Source organism: Xenopus laevis, chromosome 8L, assembly GCF_017654675.1.
Source record: "Xenopus laevis strain J_2021 chromosome 8L, Xenopus_laevis_v10.1, whole genome shotgun sequence".
NCBI classification, from domain to species: Eukaryota; Metazoa; Chordata; class Amphibia; order Anura; family Pipidae; genus Xenopus; species Xenopus laevis.
The window spans coordinates 13114752-13130868 of NC_054385.1; the positions used below are offsets into that span (position 1 = coordinate 13114752).

The following is a 16117-nucleotide window of genomic DNA, read 5'->3' on the forward strand; positions in this document are numbered from 1 at the left end:
GATAAAACGGATACTATGGGAGATGGCCTTTCCATAATTTAGAGCTTTCTGGATAATGGGTTTCCGGGTTAACGGATCCCATACCTGTACTATGCATGTGGGCTCTGCTAAGATAAGATTCAGATGGGAGATTATAATTCAGACAATAGGGGGTCTACAACAAACACACAACATTCTAGTTGTATATGTTATGTTATGTTTGTATAAAGTTCCTAGATACCTAGTCCTGTCTGTACACCACTCTTCAGCTACAAAAAAACCCCCAAAACACTACTATCCTATTATATGACTCGTGCAGACTCATATAGAGATTCAGACCATGGTAGAGTTCACTGTTGTATGACATGTGGTTGTCATAAAGGTAATCAAGTAATGTTCTACCAATCAGAACTATGGTTTGAAAACTGCACTCAAGAGGGAAAAAAAGCTATTAAACAATAAATGTCAATACCTGCTCTGACTCCAGTTCTGTGTACTGAGTCTGTGGTGTTGCCACCGCACTTTGGTAAACATCCTGATGCTGTAACATGGATTCTGCAGTGACTGGAGTTGTAGGAGGCCACACCTGTTGTGAAACAGGCTGTGAAGCATATCCAGGTGGAATTAGCTGCTGAGGCATGGATCCTGAACATGACTGGGGATTATCTGTCCCAGCTACCTGGACGGGGGGATGTTGCTGCAAATGTGTAAGAGATGTTGTTTGCTCAATGCATGTTGACTGGGTTTGACTTGAGAGAGGTTGCATTTGTTGAGACGTTGAATTAGTTTGAGCTTGTTGAGCTGCAATACCTGGCATATACTGTGGCTGCACAAATGTTTGAGGTTCATAGCTATGCATGGGACCATGTGATGGCTGGTTCAAAGGCTCCTGTGAAGGCAATGCAGTGCTTTTTTGGACAGAGGGAACGTTTTCATGATCTGATGGATGGACATCAGACTGACCTAATGGTACTTGAGTTAAGGCTTGGTGTTGGACAGGAAAAGGTTTGTTCAAAAGATCTGGCTGTAGCAACATTTGTCCTTGTTTATAAACAGATGCTACATAGCTTTGATTGTCTGCGGTCTGTAAAGAAGGAGGTGGGTGACTTGACCCATGCTCTTGTGACTGCATCATTGATGAAACTGGACCTGGAGACTGAATATGTTGTTTTGCAAACAACTGACTCTCAGAGAGCGGCTCTGACCTGTATTCTTGGGGTGGTATAATATTAGACTGTAAATTTGGGTTTACCTGCTGTTCAGGGGGAACAATCTGCTGAGCACAGACTGATGGCACTCCAGGATGCAGACTGTAAGCTCTCTGTTCCAAAGGAGGCAGCGAATTTTGAACACACCACAGCCCATCTGAAGCATTCATAGAAGTCTGCTGAGGAACAGATTCCACATTCTGGGGGTGCTGCACTGACTTTTCTAAAGATGTCACTGCTTGCTGTGCATAAACATGATGTTGTGCTGGTGTTATTGCTTGGGAGCTAAAAACTGATGCATCAGATAGAAGGACAGTCTGACTGGCATACCGTTTTTGGTCAGGAACAGCACCTGTCTGCTGAATGTACACCTGTTCTGCTGGCGAAACTACATACACAGGCTGAGCACTTGCAGATACGGTCTTACTTGCATACATTTGTGTATCAGATGAATTTACTACGTGCTGAGGATAGGACATCTGTGAAGCCGACTGTGTATATACTGATTGATCGACAGGGGCTGGTTGTTCAGGTACCTGCTGAGAAGCAGCAGCAACTGGTTGAATATATATTGGGCTGTCAGCTTGTAGGTTATATGCCTGCTTTTCCATAGGTATAAATGCCTCTTGTGTGTACAGAACTTGAGTAGGTGCTGGTACAGTAGGCTGGATGTTCACATGATGGTCAGAGAGCAAAGAAGGTTCTTGTTGATATACAGGTCTGTCTGAGGGTGGTATAGACTGTAAAGCATATGCAGAGTGTTCTGCAGGCTGAAGGACTTGTTGTATGTATACTGGGTGCTCAGCCAGTGCTACTGCTTGATGTGTGTACACTGGATGCTCAGCTGATAGACCTTGCTGTGTATACATTGGTTTCTCTGTTGATAGGATTTGCCGAGGGTACACTCTCTGCTCAGCAGGTACAGTTTGCGGTGGTGTATGTAGTGGTTGCTCAGTGGGTACAGACTGATGGGGATATACTGGCTGCCCAGCAGATACAGTTTGCTGTAAGTATACTGACTGCTCAGCAGACAGAGCAGACTGCGGATATCGCGTTTGCTCAACAGATGCAGCCTGTTGAATGTGAGGTACTGCTTGCTGTACATAATATGACTGGTCTTTTGGGTGAACACCTTGTTGGGCTTGGATTGGCTGTTCTTGCAGTGCATATACGGTCTGGTCTGCTTGAAGAACAAGTACTCTTTGCTCAGTATGCTGGGCGTATCCGGTTTGATCAGTCTTAACTACAGCTTGCTGTGAGTACATAGCCTGGTCAGTTTGAATATTCTTTTGTGTGTATATTAGTGGTTCAGCTAGATTGCTTTGTTGTGTGAACACTTGATGCTGAGCTGGAATACCTTGCTGCATGTACACTGGTTGAGTTGGAACACCTTGTTGAGCATACACTGGCTGCTGAGCAAGTATACCTTGCTGGGCATATATCGGCTGTTCTGACTGAATAATTTGCGGAGTATACACTGGCTGTTCTGCTGTTACAGCTTGTTGGGTGTACACTGGCTGTTCTGCAGGCATGGCTGGCTGTGTGGTGCCTTTCTGCTCAGCAGATATAATCTGCTGTGTGTATGCTGGTTGTTCAGATGACACAACCTGCTGCACAAAAACGGTCTCCTCTGTCGATGGTACATGTTTTTCGGTGTACAAAATCTGGTCAGGAGTCGCTAGAGCAGGATGAGTATATATTAATTGCTCAGACGTTTGTATGGTTTGTTGCACAAAACCATGCTGATTACTCAGGTAAGAAGTACTCTCGACAAACAAAGGCTGATCTGATTGAATAACTTTCTGAGTATATAAAGTCTGATCAGATGCAACAACAGACTGTTGTCCATATGCTTCCAGTGGGGGAATCTGAATATATAGTGGCTGTTCTGGAGGATTGTTCAGGATTGTTGTGGCCACTTGTTCCACATCTCGGGAAAGTTGCTGCACTCCAAGGGGAGGTAATTGAGGTTGGGTATATGAAGACTGCTCACGCACATTAGCAGTGAGGGATTGCTGTAAATGCCCAGTCGGTTGAAATGATGACATCTCACCATGTAGATATGATGTCTGTGCATTGAATAGCAACTGCTCCGATTGGTGTTCCGTACGCAGTTGTTGTGGAACAGCTTCAACTGTAACAGCATCAGAATAGTTTTGATTTGGAGGTTGTTCCATTAGGGCAGGCTGCATTATGAGTTGCTGTGGAGGCAGTGATGGTTGGTAAGTAGGCTGCTGAGAGCTTTGAAGCTGCTCTGTGTGATGTGGTATCTGAATATTGGGCTGGAGTGTTGCTGAATAATTTAGAGTATCTGCAGTAGGAATTATTGGTTGCTGCACAGATGCTCCGGGATGTTGCGTTTGCGAAAGTCCAGCTGGTGCCCCATGGACATTCTGAGACGGATGCAGCACATTCTGAATGTTGCTGCTGTACTGACCCATTAAAGCTGTATGGCAGACAGGAACAAGAGCAGGAACTTGAGTGTCTGTTGCAGTAGGTGTAACAATTTGTATTCCAGTCATGCCACAAGCATCCATCTGCATACCAGCCCCTGCCTGTTGTGATGTTATTTGTCCAGGTACAATTTTAGGGGACAGTGAAGAAAAAGATGGCTGCAATACTGACATCATTGAAGGGTCTAAAGTGTTACACTGAGGAAGATTATTTCCATTCGCAGCGAATGACATCTTCGCATCCAGACACTGCAAAGATTAAAAGATTAGGTGTACATGGCAGAAATTTAAGCACACAAACATACTCTATGGATAATGTAATACCTGTGTGTCAAGCTGCCTTTCCACTGCTGCTGCTGACTGCAGGTATGCAGTCAGCAGCAGCAGTGTAGGCTGAGCACGGGATTGTGCATGTAGCATTTGTATCCGAGTAATCTGCTCAGTTACAATACAAGAAATAAAAAAATATGCATATCTGGAAAAAGCTGAATCTTATTTTGCTGAATCTTATTTTGCAACATCATTCGGTAGAACAAGAAAAAGATTAGCCAAATTAAATTTGGACTCAAGGTGCATACTGCTATAATGTAAATGTTCTTACCATTGTTGGCTTATAACAGGGAAAGGATGAAAGAGGAAAAAAAAGTTTCATAACGTGCACCATTCAGCAGGTAGCATTGACCTGCTTATCTCGACTATTTAAAAGCAAGCATTGAACTGGCTGCTATGGGTTACTGACCTGTGCCTGTTTCATTGGATTACACTATTAATATCTCAAAATTACCAAAAATAAATACTACTGAGGAAAAATCTTTGGATGCACAAATGCAAAATTATGAACACTTGATTTTATTCAAATATCTTGATGTTAAAACTTGGATATTTTGTGACGTACCTGCTGTGTTTGTTGGTACTGCCCCACTACTTGCTGGGACTGGTAGACTTGCCCCACATGACCGCTTTCTGCCTGAGGCACCCCAGAAATTTGCTGGCAATTCAGTTGTTCGTGGCTCACAGTAAAGATTGCACTGTGCTGGTTTGTAGCATCCAAATGCATGACAGATCCTGCCCCTGCTTCCAACTGACTGTCAGCAGGAACTGTGGAGCACAATTTAAAAATTAAAAAAGAAAATGTAACCTGAAAGCATCACTCTTATATGTAGGTGTTCTACTTTAAATTAACTCATGTCAGTATTTTGTATAGCTGGAATGCCATATCCAAAAATAAGATCATTCAGCTTTAGCTGAACCTTATGCACCTGTGACTGTCGAGCATTGCTGAAGCTGTTGCTGCTGCAGTAGTTGCTGGCGTACGTGCTGATCGACCTCAGTTTCTTCACTCTCGTGTCCAGCTGCTTGTTGGTATACTACAGGAATGGAAACTGCAGCCTGTGCAGGTGGTGCCCCTGCAATTCTGCTTTGTGAATCGCGCCGATCCTCAGAATAACCTGTCAGCAACCTCCTCTCTCTTTTTTTCTTGATAAGACACACTCTGTCTCGAATAGATTTGGACACAGCTTTACTGTCGCTTTCATGGAAAAATCCAGATTTCACCTAAAGCAGGAGGGAGATAAAACAGACTAGTTTCATCACAACACACCAGAATACAAATATTTTACTCTGGATATTTTAAGACAACATGGCCGGGATCTTACCATCTCAAATGCCACCTCATCAGGGTTGTCGCTCTCTAAGCAGAAGCTGAACTCAATAGCTTCATTATCTTTATGTTTTCCTTTCAGCTTTTTAGGATCTTCCACCCAAAGCCTCAAGGCCAGCGAGGATTCTGTACCATGATCTTCTTCAGCAAGTTCAACTCGCAAACCAGTGTCTTCCGCAAAGAAAGCATGATTTAGGAGCTCTTTTATGGATAACCTGTAACCAGTATAATCAGAAGAGCATGAACATATATACATGTAAAAAAAATACACTATTATCAGCAGACCTTTTTTGGAATCAAAGTACAATGCATCGTGTGTGAAGTAAAGGGGGATTTAAGACAATACGGAAAACTTTGTAGCAGACTTTTCTACCTGTGCAGAGAAGTGTAATTCCTGGTTGTCATGTGGCTAAGAATAAAGACAAAGAACATGGCAGTTTTGAAGATTTACAAAAAAAACTGTTATAGTAACACACTACCATATATTGTGACTTGATGGATGTAAAAAAAAAAAAAAAAAGCCTTGTTGAACACCTTTTTTTTGGCAATTACATTTCTCTTGCATTAAGCCATAACCCGTCACTCCTAGTTATCCTTTGAAGCAGGCATGCCCAAAAACAAAATTAGAAATGATTAAATGGTATGCATTGGCACAGCCTACTGTCTCACCTTTCAGCCTTGTTCTGACGGATGCAGCTTTCAATTATTTCCTTTACCTCAGGATCAGACACTTTATTGAAGCTGGCAGGTTTGATTCCCTGAGGGAAGAATAAATATAATCAGTCAATTCAAGCCGATTACTTTATGCAAACGTGGTATTGTAAAGAAACTGTCATTTAAAGAAGTGAAGGGTAGAAAGAAAAAGTGTATTGCCTAACAAGGCATTTAATAGCAAAGCACTGGATGCTACATTGTTAGTGATTGTCTAAGACATAGAGCAAATTCAGGCTAAAAAGCGGACGTACGCTGGTTACTTTGCGGTAGATCTGAGCTGCATTCTGGCATTCTGAGTATGGGTATTCTGATGTAGCCATTTCCAGCATGCACATGCCAAATGCATAGACATCCACTGACTCGTCGTAATGCTCTTCATACATTTCTGGGGCCATGAATTCTGGCGTTCCTACAGAGACAGTACCATAGCTTTTTATTGCTTTCTAACAAGCAGAAAGACAGCGACTTTAAAAGGAAAGACAGTAGAAGCTGCTAGATTACTTTGGCTGTTTAATAAACCATGCATAACTGCAATAAAAACCGCACTATACCAAAATAAACATAATTAGGGAAATAAGTATACGCCAACGCAGGCGAAATCGGCAGCTATCCTCCATTGTTATTTTTGGCTATATAATCAACATTACAGCTTCAATGCTATTTCTTTGCACACTTATCTTCAAAATTAAACTGCATTAATATAAAGCTGATGTTCTATTCTATACCCCAAACATTAGGAACTAATTTTCACCACCTGCTACCAGATCAGTCAGTGGAATATTGGCCCAGGTAAGGACCCAACCCCTTCTATTATCAATATCTGATTAGGGTTCAATAGACATTGACTGGGTTGTGGGAAAATCTGGTCAGCTGAAGACACTATTAGTCTGTGAATGGTTGCTTCAATGAAATTTACCCAAAAGCTTTAGTAATGGATCAGACCAGAGTTCGACCCACAAACCAAGCAAAGATCAGTTGACAACATAACTAGACAAGAAACTTTTTCCTTGTATATCTTGCTTGTAAACATTGCTCACTTTAACCGGCATGTCTCTGCTATCCTGATGCTTAGGCAGCTGAAGCGGAGACATGATATCTTAAAACCGACAAGCAATGGCACATGGGTTGATTTCAATTCATATGCTGCCCACACATTTTGAAGTTCTATGGGCAAGGGACAAATGTCAATGCCAATTTCATTCTGAGTACCATTCATTTGAAAGCACCTTCTTGATGATTGGTAACTTTGGGGCAGATTCACTAACCCGTGAAAATTCGCCAGCGACGGCTTCACACCCATCGTTACACTTCAACAGGCAAAAATTCGTTCAGACAACGCAAATTTACTAAAATGTAAAGTTGCATCCATGGCGCCGATCGCTAGCGTTACTTCGGCAATCAAAGCGAAGATGCGTTAGCGCTCACTTATGCCTAGCGCAACTTCGTTAGAGGTCTTCGCTCAGGCTAATTTACATACGGCAGGAAATTGTAAAGTTTAATGGACGTATATGTTGCAGCAAAAACATTACATTACACAAGTCCAGGGAACCTTAATAAAGAAAATAGAGTTGTTATAATGCCCCCTACACATGAGCCCAGTGTTTAGTTAATGTTCCATATGTTAGAAAATGTATAGGGGAACCCGGTTACCCAAAAAAATATTTAAGGACTTTTGCAGGCTATCACTCTGAAAAAAGGAAAAGACGCCAGCGTTTTTTGGGACTTAGAAAATGTTTTCACTACAAATTGAGGAAGATCTATGCACTTCGCCTGGTCTGAGGTGGCGAAAGCAAGTCTGGCGAAAGAGGTAACGATCAGTAAAATCTGCATCTTTGTGAATTTGCAGAGTAACGTCCATTCGCCAGAGCGAAAATTCGCCTGGTGATAAAGTTCGAACGAGCGCTAGCATCTGTCTCTTTCGATAGTGAAGTTACACCTGCGCACGTTAGTAAATCGGCAAAGTGCCTAAAAACGGTAACGTTGGCGTCACCGCCCTTTAGTAAATCTGCCCCATAGACTGTGCTGTATTTTGGTTCAATAACTGGTGCACTTTCAAGTATTGTTTTAAACATTTATCTATTTCCTTTCAGTTACAGCCCAGTCTAGAAAGTATTTACAATAGATAGCCATCATTCTCTATCGACGAACCAATGATGGTAGACCCTGTCTGTATGATTACTATTAAGGGCACCTTGTCAGGATATGATTCAGCTTTTTATATGGCTAAACTTTCTGCCCGAAACTTTCCTTCCCTTACAATGTTTAATGTAAACGGAAAAGACAGCCATCATTTCATTCTCATTTAACTGTACTTGAAATAGCGGCATAAGCAAAAAGGTATTGTATTTTGTCTGATATCAGCAAAACTGAAAGTCCTTAGTTGCTAAAATCTGTAATTGCTTAAGGGAGCTTATGCTATGGTGCATTGCTGATCCTCCAAGGCCTCGACCAATTACACTCTTTGCAAACAACGTACAAATGATGCTGGTCCTCACCAATTACACTCTTTGCAAATGATGTCCGCATCAGGGTGGCCAGACCAAGGTCCCCAATCTTCACTGACCCGGTGGGACCAGTGATGAAAATGTTGTCGCATTTCAGATCACGGTGGATTATGGGAGGTGTCCTGGTGTGCAGGAACTGAAGCCCCTTCAAGATCTGCCGGCACCAGCTCCGTAATACCTTCGGCTTCATTACCTTAAATCTTTTCAAATACCTGAAGTAAAATACACATTTTTTTTTCTTTTTGTCACAACACAACACATCACATCAAAATAAATACCTAAACAGTCCCAGCATTGGAATAATGCTTGCATCGATTATACTTTAGGAAAGAGTGAGCCTGAAAAAATAAGAAATTGTTTTTATATGTGGTAAAACATTAAACTGAAAGAACTTGCATAGTTTTTATATTTTAGCTAAAAATAATTTGTTTTTATCCTGGAAAAAAACAGGGGACTATTAAAAAATTTAAATATGTTGAGTATGGATTAAATTGTTTTGGTTAAAGGGGTTGTTCAGCTTAAAGGGATACTTTGTATGTAGAACAGCACCAGACTGTGAAACTTAAGTGTTTAAAAAGCCTTTATTTCAGCTTTGGGCATCACCGCAACGTTTCAGGCCATGCGGCCTTTTGTCAAGCTACATGGCCTGAAACGTTGCGGTGATGCCCAAAGCTGAAATAAAGGCTTTTTAAACACTAAAGTTTCACAGTCTGGTGCTGTTCTACATACAAAGGCTGTCGTGATATCAGTGGAAAGTGGCCACTGAGGAACGTGCACCAAGTCTCAACAGGAGAGATAATCGTTGTGCTGACTACTTTTCCAAGATGCTTAAAGGGATACTGTCATGGGAAAACATGTTTTTTCCAAAACGCATCAGTTAATACTGCTGCTCCAGCTGAATTCTGCACGGAAATCCATTTTTCAAAAGAGCAAACAGATTTTGTTATATTCAATTTTGAAATCTGACATGGGGCTAGACATATTGTCAATTTCCCAGCTGCCCCCAGTCATGTGACTTGTGCTCTGATAAACTTCAATCACTCTTTACTGCTGTACAGCCTGCCAGAAAGTAATTCCATCCTAAAGTGCAGGCACAAGTCACATGACTGGGGCAGCTGGGAAACTGACAATATGTCTAGCCCCATGTCAGATTTCAAAATTAAATATAAAAAAATCAGTTTGCTCTTTTGAGAAATTGATTTCAGTGCATAATTCTTCTGGAGCAGCACTATTAACTGATGCATTTTGGCAAAAACATGTTTTCCCATGAGTGGAGAGACGGGGGAACTGGAGCACAGAAAATCATGATTTTTATGAAAAGGGTACACCATTTAATTTAATGAAGTATATTGAATACAGGCTTATATTTGGGCAGTGGACCCTTCAAAGAAATTAAATTTTTTGACTTTACATCCCCTTTAAGCATAGAGATATGTAAATATGAGGACAATGCAATAATCTCTCTGATGCCTTATTCACCAGTAAATCCTTACAAAGATTACAGGGTATACCTGGTGTTCATAAGAAGAGAGAGAGCCTCAAAATTGCTGAATTTGCTCCCTAAATCAGTAGTATTGGCAGATACATTTGATCATTTCCAAAAAAAGAGATGGATGTCCTTTTAAGCAATTAAAAAAAGATTATGGATATCAATACTCTTAGTGCAATGCAAACTATGCAGTTGTTGCTTATAACTGCAGAATAACAAATATTTTTATGCAAATTACAATTTTATCAGGGGGAAAAAATGAAATCTCCTTTATGCAAGCATTTTTAAATGGTAAAATAAATTCATTTTTAACACCAATCACGTACTGTCCAAATGCATGGGAAAGTCTGTTATTTTTAAGACTTTAAAAACTATAGCCTGTGTACAGGTTGCTTTTGTGTAAAGTAATATTGTGTAACAACAATAATAATAATTATTGAAAGGAAGCCATGCCTTGATGGGGCCTGAGATGCTTGATATCATTGTTGAGCTTAATGGGAACAGCGTTCCTGTACTTTTGGCATTAGAATCGCTCAGAGCTGTGATTCAATTAACGACCTAGGAGTAACTTCCTGAAAGCGGAAATAAGGAAAGTACTGTACATTTTTCATATAGGAACTGATGGTTAATTACAGTTTTGTTTTAAGATCTTAAAGATCAAGAGCAAGGTAATTCTCAAGTGTATTTCCTATGAAAACAAGAGGCTAATTGTAGGAACTCAGTGAGTGGGAACCTCCATACTCTACGATGTCTTTCTTTCACCTCCGATAAAATGGCATTCGTGCAAAGAGCTGTTGAGTGAGATTATTACGTTTTCAAAGTGCCGGATGTCATAAGCTCTGTGACCAAAACGATACATTTCTTCCCCTTCAGCGAAGACTCCCAAGAATCATAAAACCGCACAATATTTGGGTGCTGAAGGCCCTTTAACATCTCGGCCTCTTCTTTGAATCGTTGCTGCTCTGCTTTGGTTAACTTCCTGTCCTGTTCATAAGAGAGAAAAAAATATTTACATAAATTTGTTGTTAAATTTTTATTTTAGCATAAAGAGTATCATCTGTATCAATCACAACCCAATTCTATACAGGTATGGGACCTGTTGTCCAGAATACTCTGGACTTGGGGCTTTCCGGATACCGGTCTGTAATTTGTATCTCCACACCCAAGTCTAATAGAAAACCATGTAAACATTAAATAATCCAAATAGGCTGGTTTTGCTTCCAATAAGGATTAATTGTATCTTAGTTTAGATCAAGTACAAGTTACTGTTTTATTATTACAGTGATAAAGGATGTATGTATATATATATATATATATATATATATATATATATATATATATATATATGCTCCCGTACGACAGACATGATACATCATTTTGCAGCTATTCACACAAGTGAGAAACACACGGGGATGCTCCATGGCCTGGCTGAAGCCTATTCCTTAAGTGAAATAAAGTTACTACTAGGGATGTAGCGAACGTCGGAAAAAAAGTTCGCGAACATATTCGCGAACTTGCGCAAAAATGCGAGCGGTTCGCGAACGGTTCGCGAACCCCATAGACTTCAATGGGAAGGCGAACTTTAACATCTAGAAAAGACATTTCTGGCCAGAAAAATGATTTTAAAGTTGTTTAAAGGGTGCAACGACCTGGACAGTGGCATGCCAGAGGGGGATCAAGGGCAAAAATGTATCTGAAAAATCTGCCTGTGTGTGCTTGGAAGAGATAGTGTAGGGGGAGAGCTGTTAGTGATTTCAGGGACAGATGATAGTAAGTTTGCTGGCTAGTAATCTGCTTGATACTGCTCTGTATTGGAGGGACAGAAGTCTGCAGGGATTTGAGGGACATTTTAGCTTAGGTAGCTTTGCTGGCTAGTAATCTACTGTTCTCTTTAAACAACTGCCATACGTTGACCTTGTAGGCATTGTTTGCCCAGTTTTTTTGGACGCAGCCACTGAAGCACAGTTGCCAGAAAAAATATGCCATATAAATGCTGAAAATAGTCATTTTTCGCCATACGTTGACCTTGTAGACATTGTTTGCCCAGTTTTTTTGGACGCAGCCACTGAAGCACAGTTGCCAGAAAAAATATGCCATATAAATGCTGAAAATAGTAATTTTTCGCCATACGTTGACCTTGTAGACATTGTTTGCCCAGTTTTTTTGGTTGCAGCCACTGAAGCACAGTTGCCAGAAAAAATATGCCACATAAATGCTGAAAATAGTCATTTTTTGCCATATACGTTGAGTCAACGTATGGCAAAAAATGACTATTTTCAGCATTTATATGGCATATTTTTTCTGGCCTCTGTGCTTCAGTGGCTGTGGCCAAAAAAACTGGGCAAACAATGCCTACAAGGTCAACGTATACACTACTACAGCGGTGGATATGGATTACGTAAAATATATGAATGCTGCTTGAAAAAAAGTAACTCAAGTGGTTTTTCTAGAGACGATAATATTATCAATATTTAGACAAAATGTGAACAAGCTCACACAGCTCGATGGCGGGTTGAAGAAAACACTGTGCAAATAATGCCTACAAGGTCAACGTATACACTACTACAGCGGTGGATACGGATTACGTAAAATATATGAATGCTGCTTGAAAAAAAGTAACTCAAGTGGTTTTTCTAGAGACGATAATATTATCAATATTTAGACAAAATGTGAACAAGGTCACACAGCTCGATGGCGGGTTGAAGAAAACAGTGTGCAAATAATGCCTACAAGGTCAACGTATACACTACTACAGCGGTGGATACGGATTACGTAAAATATATTATGGCTGCTTGAAAAAAGTGACTCCGGTGTTTTTTCTGGAGACGGTAATATTATGGATATTTAGACAGAATGTGAACAAGGTCACACAGCTCGATGGCGGGTTGAAGAAAACAGTGTGCAAATAATGCCTACAGGGCAAATAATGCCTAAAAGGTCAACTTATACACTACTACAGCGGTAGTAAAATAAAAAAAAGTAAAATAAAAAAAAATGAATATTAAAAAAAAAAATTAAAGTTGGTGCTGCTGAACTACTAGGAGCAGCAGATTAGCACACCAGTCCCACTCCCCAACACTGCTAGACTAATAGCACTGGGCTCTTATAGTAGTAGTAGTAGTAGTAGTAGTAAAACAACAAAAAAATAAATAAAAGCAGTCCTTACAAGGACTACTGTTATTGCAGCAGTCAGCAGATGAGATCAGAAGCAGGACAGCTGCCCACTGCAGCTACATACAGAGCACTGCAGTAGAAGGTAGATTACTAGCCAGCAAAGCTACCTAAGCTTAAATGTCCCTCAAACCCCTGCAGACTTCTGTCCCTCCAATAACAGAGCAGTATCAAAACGATTACTAGCCAGCAAACTTTCAACTGTCCCTGAAATCACTAACAGGCAGCAGCTCTCTCCCTACACTATCTCTTCAGCACACACAGGCAGAGTGAAAAAACGCTGCAGGGCTTCGGTTTTTATAGGGAAGGGGAGTGGTCCAGGGGAGAGCTTCCTGATTGGCTGCCATGTACCTGCTGGTCTGGGGTGAGAGGGCAAAAAAAAGCGCCAACAATGGCGAACCCAAAATGGCGAACGTCGCGCGACGTTCGCGAACTTCCGGCGAGCGCGAACACCCGATGTTCGCGCGAACAAGTTCGCCGGCGAACAGTTCGCGACATCTCTAGTTACTACTAATAGTGCCGCAAATGTGAATGGATTCATTTAGGTTTAAGTCAAATGCTTACTTAGCAACCCGCTGCCCAGCAATAAAAAACACATTTACAATTTTGCTTCCGGGCCTATTCAGCTGAACCAGTAATAATATCATTATCTTTTTGAACTACTGAATACAGAAGCAATTAAAGACCATAAAGTAGTAACCAAGCTAATAAATAACTTCTAATGGCATTCATGAATATGCTGCTGAGCAGGGTGATTTGTGGCACCTACGGCCTCCCAAGACAAATACAGAATACAACTGGTATGGGACCTGTTATCCAGAAATCTCCGTATTACAGAAAAACTGTCTCCCATAGACTCCATTTTATCCAAATAATCTAGATTTTTAAAAATGATTTACTTTGTATCCGTAATAATAAAACAGTAGCTTGTAAAAGATACAATTAATTCGGAAAACGAAGCGCCGCGAGTGCCATCCCGCTGCCGATTTTTCAATATAGCCAGCAGGAAGGCAGGGGAGGCAGTTTGGGGAAGAAGAGGTGATTTGTCGCCGGGGGAACTAATATCTCTGAATCTACCGTGTGCCATTACCCTTAAAGAGGTTGTTCATCTTTAAATTAACTTTTAGTATGAAGTCGAGTGATATTCTGAGACAATTTGTAATTGGTTTTCATTTTTCATTATTTAAGGTTTTTGTGCTATTTAGCTTTTTATTCAGCAGCTCTTCAATTTGCATGTTAAGCATTCTGGTAGCTAGGGACTAAATGACCCTAGCAACCATGAAATGATTTGAATAAGAGACTGGAATATGAATAGGAGAGGCCTGAATAGAATGATGAGTAATAAAAAGCAACAATAACAATACCTTTGTAGCCTTACAGAGCATTTGTTTTTAGATGGGGTCAGCGACGCCCATTTGAAAGCTGCAAAGAGTCAGAAGAAAAAGGCAAATACCTATAAAACTATAGACAATGAGGCCCAATTGAAAAGTTGCTTAGAATTGGCCATTCTATAACATACTAAAAGTTACCTTAAAGGTGACATATAGCTTCCCTTGCGCCAAACTAAAAATTGCTTTTCACAGCACTTTTCTGATGTACATTCTTGTTTATTTTTCTTTAGATTTATAAATAGTAGCAATTTTTACACATCTACTGTGAACAACCACTTTAATTTAGTGAAGCAGGAAGTCTCATGACACACACACACTTTTTTTTTTTTTTTTAAGCAACTGCTGCTTTTTCCTTAAAGGGGTTGTTCACCTTTGAATTAACTTTTAGTATGATGTAGAGAGTGATATTCTGAGACAATTTGCAATTAGTCTTCATTTTTTATCATTGGTGTTTTTTTGAGTTATTTAGCTTTTTATTCAGCAACTCTCCAGTTTGCAATTTTAGCAGTCTGGTTGCTAGGGTCCAAATTGCCCTAGCAACCATGCCTTAATTCAAATACAATACCGGAATATAATTAGGAAAAAGTCTGAATAGAAAGATGAGCAATAAAAAGTAGCAAAAATAATATGTTTGCAGCCTTACAGAGCATTTTGTGTTTAGAAGGGAGTCAGAAAAAGAAGGCAAATAACTCAAAAACTATAAAGAAAAAATAATGAAGACCAATTGAAAAGTTGCTTAGATTTAGCCAATTTATAACATACTAAAATTTAACTGAAAGGTGAACGCCCCTTTAATATAGAAGTAGTTGTTCACAGCAGGTGCTATTTATTTTTCTCACATTTAAACATGTGATTTTTTGTTTTATATTTGTGTTTCCTGTACTAAAGGGCTTGTTCACCTTCCAAACACCTTTTAAGTTCAATTCCCCCCCCCAAAAAAAAGACATTATTCAATTACTTTCCATTTTTTACCATCTAAGTTTAAAGTTGAATGTCCCCTGTCTCTGGTGTTTGAGTCTGGCAGCTCAGTAATTCAGGTGCAGATTCTGAACAATTACAATTTTGTAACATTTAGTTGATACATTTCTCAGCAGCATCTCTGGAGTATCAGCAACTATTGTGTCAATTCTAACCACTGCCTTTAATGAAACTCAGGGATTCAGCTCAGCAGGGACAAAGATAAGATATGTATCAACTAAATGTATCAATTTAGAACCACTTACAGGGTCGGTGACCCCCCTGTAGAGCTGAAAAATGATACTTCGATATTAGAAAAACAGTCACATATAGAAAATAGAAAGTAATTGGAAAAAGTCTTTATTTCTGATGAACTATCTGAAACCATTTGAACTGGAAAAAGTGTTGGAAGGTGAACAACCCCTTTAAGCATCAGGAACATACTCCTAAAGGGGATGTAAAGGCAAAAAAAATCCCATTTTTACTTTCTTTAATGAAAAATAACCCTATCTCCAATATATTTTAATTAAAAAATGTGTACCGTTTTTATAATAAACTTGACTGTATGCAGTGAAATTCCCCCTTTATTTA

At 40.0% G+C, this 16117-nt stretch overlaps 1 protein-coding gene across 6 annotated transcripts in view; it reads right to left on the reverse strand.

Moving 5' to 3' along the window:
- LOC108704796 (serine/threonine-protein kinase WNK3) overlaps nt 1–16117 on the reverse strand; it is a 69769-nt gene that overhangs the window by 20751 nt on the left and 32901 nt on the right. For all 6 annotated transcript variants that reach the window (XM_041573137.1, XM_041573132.1, XM_041573134.1 and 3 more), the window contains exons 3-10: nt 10819–10991; nt 8510–8730; nt 6266–6423; nt 5970–6058; nt 5296–5515; nt 4900–5194; nt 4536–4738; nt 452–3889 (exon numbers count right to left, since the gene is read on the reverse strand). In XM_041573137.1, the coding sequence (XP_041429071.1) occupies nt 452–3889; nt 4536–4738; nt 4900–5194; nt 5296–5515; nt 5970–6058; nt 6266–6423; nt 8510–8730; nt 10819–10991 (4797 nt within the window). The remainder of the gene's footprint in view (nt 1–451; nt 3890–4535; nt 4739–4899; nt 5195–5295; nt 5516–5969; nt 6059–6265; nt 6424–8509; nt 8731–10818; nt 10992–16117) is intronic.